Source organism: Rhinolophus sinicus, chromosome 17 (genome assembly GCF_057876585.1).
Source record: "Rhinolophus sinicus isolate RSI-liver-muscle chromosome 17, RSI-T2T, whole genome shotgun sequence".
NCBI classification, from domain to species: Eukaryota; Metazoa; Chordata; class Mammalia; order Chiroptera; family Rhinolophidae; genus Rhinolophus; species Rhinolophus sinicus.
The window spans coordinates 130,964,339-130,971,662 of NC_142517.1; the positions used below are offsets into that span (position 1 = coordinate 130,964,339).

Consider the following 7,324-nt stretch of genomic DNA (forward strand, 5'->3'; position numbering starts at 1 on the left):
TATTGTAAAGCAGTACAATTATTAGGTTGGTGCAAAAGTAACTGCGGCTTTTGCAATTTTTTTTAACCTTTTGAACCGTAATTACTTTTGTACCAATCTAATACATATAGTTGACTCTTGTTACTATACTCTTTTGAAGCAAACCCGAGCCATATTATTTCCATAATTGAGTATGGATCCCTAAGAAATAAGATCTTTTTAAAAGTAACATTACCACAATACTATTGAGGTAATAGTATTGTGGTAGTTATGTTCTATAAAGTCTCCAGGAACAATGTTAGCAAATACTGAACCACTGCTCCTGGGGAAATACAGGGTTAGGTTCTGTGAGCGTCTAGTCACAATATTTTCTCAGTCCATTAATACATAACATTGTTTTGTGTGTTTTCACTTAAAGACACCTTATTTAATATATGAGTTGATTCATTAACACTGAACTCAGAGCCAACAGCACTACACCTCATGCTTGTAGAAGCTTATCTAAGACACGTATTTTTTGTAAGGCATATTACAGGCTTCTTGAACTTAGGAACCCTAAAAACCACTTTAGCACTACACTTGGGGGCCATTTTCAGCCAAATCACCAACAAAAAGCACAAAACTGAAGAATGTGGCATTAAACATTGTGAAAAGGGCGCCTAGCTATGAGAGCTGATGCAAGGCAGAGCTTCATGGTGTTTGACCAAAGCTGGGAATGTGTGCACTGGGCAACTCAAATTTTCTGCCACTCTGCACATGTGCATGTCTGGCATATATGTGAATGACAATGAAAGATACTTATTGATTTGGGGGTTACAAATACATTTTTGGCAAGTAAGTGAAGTTACAAATACATAATCCATGAATAATGAGGAATAACTATATTTTTAATTTTGTATTATATGGAAAGTTTCAAACACAAAAGCAGAGAGAACAGTATAATGAACATCTACATAAATACACTCAATTCTATTTTGAGGGGAAAAACTGCTGGTAAAAGGTCTGATAAAATTTAACATCTATTTCTGGTAAGAAAAAACTTGGATTAGAAGAAAAGTTCTTTAAATTTACTTTTTAAACTCTGGCATTGCTTTCTGATGACATTTTATGCAGAACACCAAAAGTCATGAAATAACTCATCAGGAGTTTAAATCTGTGCTGTGTGAAAAACGCTGCACTGTGGGAATCCCCGAAGTACTGAAAGAATCTAATTATTGCAAAGAGAAACAACAAGAAATGAGAAAAGAAAAATAAGAAATGAGAAAACTTGAAAGAAAAAACCAAAATGATCATTATTTGAAATGATACCAATGTCTATCTACCATCCTCCCATACTTCAATAATTATCAACTCATGGCCATTCTTGTCTCAGTTTTAGCCCAATCTACTTATCCCCCAGTTCCTATACTCTTTTGAAGCAAGCCCAAGCCATATTACTTCCATAATCGAGTATGGATCCCTAAGAAATAAGATCTTTTTAAAAGTAACGTTACCACAATACTATTATCTCAACTAAAAAATGAACAATTTAACGGCAAATATCCAGTCAATGATCAAATTTCTGAGACTCACATATCCTTTTTTTTATACTGTATATATCAATTAGAATCCAAATAAGTGATTAGTTTAGAGATATCGTAATTTTGTTTTAATCCATAAGTTCTCCCTCCCCTTTCAATTTATTTGAAGAGACCAGATTGTTTCTGCCCAGTTTTCTATAGTCTAAATTTTGCTGGTTACATACTCATTGTCACTGAACATGTTCCTGTGTTTTTCCTATAAGTTGGTAGTTAGATCCAAAGGCTTAATGAGATTCAGGTACAATTTTTTAGGCAAGACTACTTCATTGGATGGTAGTGTGTTCTTTCATGAATAGACATAAAATACTTCTCTGTCTCTCTACTGTGTTGTTGGCAATCACTGACGATCACTAGATAATTTACCAGGGGCAAAATGGTGATGCTACAACATTGTTTTTCATTTTATTAGCTGGAATGCTTCTCTAAAGAGACACTTCCTTGAAAAGTAAAATCATAAAAAAATAAAGAGAGAGACACTTTTCACATCTACCATTTGGTTAGCCAGTGAGAAAGTACACAACAATTCATACAGAACTGGTACTTTCTCTTTATTTACCAGTTTTCAAAATAATGAGCTGTTCCACTGGTGACCAACTAAGTTTTCTGTTTGTTTGTCTTAGCATTATTATAAACTTATGAATTGAAACATCTGATATGTTTCAATTCACTGTGGTTATCCTTACTGATACTCAAACTATTCCATCTTGGGGACGGGTGTGAAGACAAGTATTCTGGGTTCAGCCTTATATGTAGTATACGTTCTATTTTTTAATTTGCTAACTATGTTTAGGAAACAAAGCGCCCACTTTGGACAGAACAAAGGTCACAGACTAATGGGAGAAAGACAAATAAATAAAGGATGACAATACAATGTGATTTACCTGTTTGTAGAATAAATGGCCCAACCTTCCTAGAAGGCAAATCAACATTTTTTAAAAAGTTAAAAACTCTACCAGTATTCTTTTCAAAGCCCATTAGTATTCATTTACTTAGGGGAAGAATACTGGAAGAATAGAATATTGGAAGTAGTAATCCTGAGAGAGTAAGATAGATGTTATAAAATGTTAGGATTTAAAAATAATGGGCCTATACTCTATAATTATTTTAAAACGCAAAATGTAAGAAATGCTGTAACATAGAATGTACTAAATACTATAGAAACAATTAACTTTGTTAGAGAGACAGAAAGTGTCTCAGAAAGGTTCTGAATTTTGTTCACATTTCACCAATTACTATAAGAACTTAGGCAAATAGTTTTATCATTCTTAACCTCATTTTCCTCATTTGTGAAGTGGAATAGCAATGCCTGTTCTGCCTACCTCACAAATTTGTAGGAATGATCAAATGTGAAAAAGTGAGTGTAAAGCATCAAGTTATAAACTGGTATGTCATTAATATTTTTAGATAATTTTGAATACTAACTAGGACAATTTTCCATAAGGAATGGAGGTTTGTCTAAACTACGCCTAATTTTTTCCTCCGTTGTTAATGCTAAATTCTTAGTACTGTCCAAAAGAAGTTTCTACAATGATAAAAATATTCTGTATTTATGCTGTCTGTCCAATATGGGAGCCACTAGCCACTGTGGCGACTAAGCACTCAAAATACAGCTAGTGCCTGAGTTATTGAATTTAAATTTAAATAACTACATGTAGCCAGTGGCTACTGTACTGGACAACCCAGTCTTAGCCTAATTTCTCCTTCCACCTTTCTCCCTATCTAAATATTACAAATATAAAAATATTAACAAATGAAAAGCTTCTCAAAACCACACTTCACTTCAAAAAATTAAACTTTTGAGAAAAGTTAGAACAGTACCTTAAAGTTTTAGATTTCATCTGAGTCTTTAAGATCAAATTTTATTTAAGGATGTCTTATAAGAACCTAAAATTAATTAAGCATGGACTAATACTTTACAGTGATTTAAGAAAGAAAACAGATGCTTTTGTTTTTAAAAGATTTACTTTGGTCTGTGAAATATATGCAAAACAAAGAATTCAGACTCCTTACCAAAAGGGCTTCAATCATTAGATTAATCTTACCTTTAGCTCTGCTTGTTTGAACCCTTGCACGCACCCAAACAACTTCATCTGCTTTTTGCACTGTCAAATCGTTAACCCGAACCAACACTCGATCTGCAGAAAATTAAGTGAAACAATTTTTGTAATTCAGGAATTACAGATTATTTTGATTTGACAGCCAGCATAAGTACTTGGTATTACCTTAAATAATTTTCAATCTCAGACAACACCTTTTTTTATCACCCTCTGTAAGCAAAGATGCACCTTAGGGGAAATGTGATTTACAGAAGAATACCATGGTTCTTATCAGCAAAAGCAGAGAATGAATGAGGAATTTTTAAGCTATTGGACATCACAAGAGAATTTCTACAAAACACTGCTAACGAACCTTATGAGTTAAATCAACTTTGAAGTCTGCTGTGTAAATTCAGGCAAAGTGTGGAAGAAAAAATACTGATACAACATGGTACAAATTTAAAGACAGATTTGAAAATGCCAAAATTGAAAAAAGGAAACAACTTACTAAGACAATCAAAACTCAAAATCAAATGAAACATAATTAACATAAATGTTAACAGTAGACTTATAAATAAATGTTATGATTAGGGTAATTTTAATAGTACTTTGAAAAAGAGGAATGGCCCTTCTTTCATGTGGTATCCCAACTAATTAGCACAGGTGCTCTCAACCTTTAAGGTATCTACACATACTTGAGGCAATGTCACACTCTCACCAGTATGACGGGCTGAGGCAATGATCAGTGGCAGCAGGATTTCAGTTTGAAAAACTACCTCCTCCACACTTTTAAGTCACTGGCACTAGAATGAAGACATTTGGAGAAATGGAAGCAAATGCAAAAGGAAACTTTATGTTGTTCAAAGTATTAGGATTTTAGCAGAGGTAAAACCAAAGGCAGAGAGTTACTGTTGTGTTACTGTAATTGGATTACATATATAGTTTATCTTCCTGCTGGTGGGCAGAGCTTGTAAGTGGAAGACAGTTTGGATTTTCCAGCCAAATGGGAACAGTAACTATGACAAGGGGTGACTGCGGCTTATGGAAGAGATCGAAATTCCAGTGAACTTTTTGTGTTAGAGCTCAAGGAAGCCCAGTTCAGGAAGATACTTAAGCTAAAAACGTTGCAAATGACGCCCCCTGATTGCCCTGGCAACGAATGTCATCTTTAGACTATATTGCTCTGATTCCATTTTATACTCAATTAATTTACTTCACCATCTTTATTTTTTGGAAATGGTTTATTTTCACTCTTATTTTGGTATCTTATTGCACATTTCACCAAAAAAGTTGGAAAGCAATTTTGTGATCACGCAACAAATGGATTCCAAAATAACAATAAAATGGACCTGGAGGTATATTATTTCCAACACCAATTAAAATTCACAGGCAGGCCTGTAAATTAGAAGTTCTTAAGCACTTCCAATGGACCAGACCTCAAAGGTCTGCGGCTGTACCAAAGATTGAAAGGTATAATTTGAGGTGTCTACCAAAAACAAAATGATTGTTAAATAGCTCACTACGATAATCTGTTGAAATTACATATAAAAATAAAAACAAAAGGCAGGCAAATGTTTACAAGTAGAAAACCTACAGGTCTCAGAGAAATGATTAACATGTGACAAGTCAATTTCAAAAAAATATAATAAAGGGGGCAAAGTAAAGAAGGTAGCTTCATCAAGCATGCAAAAAGGTCACATATGATGAAAGCACTTATTTTTAACCATTCTTCTTTTATCTCTTGGGCCAGAGTTAAATTTTAATTATATCTTTTACCTAATCACTTAGGAATATCTTTTTAATATAATTTACCATTTAAAATACATTCATTTAACGTAATTTCTTCCTTTTCTAGATCAGGGACCCTAAACTGACAATGTTTAAGTAGTGTTATAGCATCTGCTCGGGTTATCAATGTCATTTAAGCTTTTCAGAGTGATGCCAACCTAAATTAAAACTTCATGAAGATTTTTCCTGGAGTTAGAAAGAAAACTTTATCACATAGCCAGCTACTAACCTGGTTTTTCTTGTGACTGTATCATTGAAGATACTCCATACCTTTCTTTAGCATAATCCTACAAAAAAATGTTTTTGCATTATGAATTTTTATTTAAACACTAATAACATTGTAAATACAAATAACAGTATGTAAACATTCATTCATTTTTAACTTTCAGGACCATTTTATTAATTCAGAGTCAGTAGTTTTATAATGTGGAAATCTGTCATATCATTTACATATGTGTTCTACAAGAAAAGGATAAGCACCCAATTTCTGGTTAGTTTGTTTTGAATATCATCACTCTTGGATGGATATACCATACATAATAGCACTCTCAGTCAGATAAAATGACAATGTACAACACACCATAACTATGTTCTTCAAATGAGAATAAACTATTTCTTTCAAAGCAAGGGTATAAATTTCCTGTGAAGGGAGTAGGATGAAGTACCACAGTTTTATTTCTATTACAGGAAGAGATGTTCAAAAGAACCAACATTTCTGGGTAAGCTTTCTGAGCACCAGAGGTCCACAGTTTTTGTAATAATTGGAGATGCTGGATACAAGCGAACTACAATTTTCCTTTTGGAAAACATCATCAAAAAATCCGCCAATGTCCTGTTTCTAAAAATCAGCTTCAGCATACCAAGTTGCAAGTGGTTGGCCAATGACAATAACACATTGCTTGTTGCAGATTTAAAGTCAGGAACAGGAAACAAGACCTACGATCCAGACTACTATTTACATACTATACTTATTAAATAGGTAAGTGGCCTTTTATTTTAATCTCACTTTAGCTCTAAAATGATCTCTTAAGATCCTTCCAGCTGTAAAATGACATAACTGCTACAATGTCTACCTTATAGCTAGACCTACCTTGTCTGCAATGGTGTACTGGTAGTTTATATAATTAATCAGATAAGAATACACAAAATAATTTCCTTAGATTTTACAAGGTAATTTATGTATGAAACAACTAGTTTCTGTCACTCTATAGCAATCTGTTGGAATCCTCTCCTTTAGATGGAAGATACTGGATGTTGTGTTTATACCAAAATAAACCAGGCAACATGTTAGGATGCTTGCTGCACATTTTGTGTTTTTTTTTTTTTTTTGGGGGGGGGGGCTAACAAAAAAAAAATACACCTTAAATACAAAGATAACCCCATCCCTACTAGAGAGATAAAGTTACACAAAATAACATTAGGGCAGCATAAATGGGTTACTGCTCTTATTTCAGCAACCCTTATTCCACCTAATATTCTTAAAATTACCTATTCCTTAAGTAGTTTATCACAAATTCAAAATTCCACAAGAGAAAAATTAAGACCTGGGTAGTGATTAAGGCTCACTTTTACTACAGCACATGTAACTTGTCGGATGGTTGCAAACTTTCATTTCTGAAAAGCACTAAAAGGCCAGGGGATGTTATCAATTACCCAGGTGATTTGGGTCACTTCATGTCAAACACATTCTCTGCAAACTTCCCTACCTCCCTCACTGGGTCACTTGGAGAAAGGCAACAAAAGTGGCAAATGTTCTTTAAAGCTGTCACACGGAAAATGGTCATTAAACACACTGGCAGATCGTTTTACGAAGTACTGTCATTACGTGCAAAAACATTTGGAACACAAGGGCTAAGAATCGATTAGCAGTGGGCATTAAAATTTTCCGGGGAGGTGGATTACGTGAAGGACGTGCCTAACCCAGGGAGGCCTAAGTGTGAC

At 34.0% G+C, this 7,324-nt stretch overlaps 1 protein-coding gene across 2 annotated transcripts in view; it reads right to left on the reverse strand.

The window, feature by feature from the left end:
* The window catches only part of DARS1 (aspartyl-tRNA synthetase 1), a 51,723-nt gene that overhangs the window by 43,786 nt on the left and 613 nt on the right, over positions 1-7,324 (reverse strand). For both annotated transcript variants that reach the window (XM_019731153.2, XM_074335686.2), the window contains exons 2-3: positions 5,613-5,670; positions 3,602-3,694 (exon numbers count right to left, since the gene is read on the reverse strand). In XM_019731153.2, the coding sequence (XP_019586712.1) occupies positions 3,602-3,694; positions 5,613-5,670 (151 nt within the window). The remainder of the gene's footprint in view (positions 1-3,601; positions 3,695-5,612; positions 5,671-7,324) is intronic.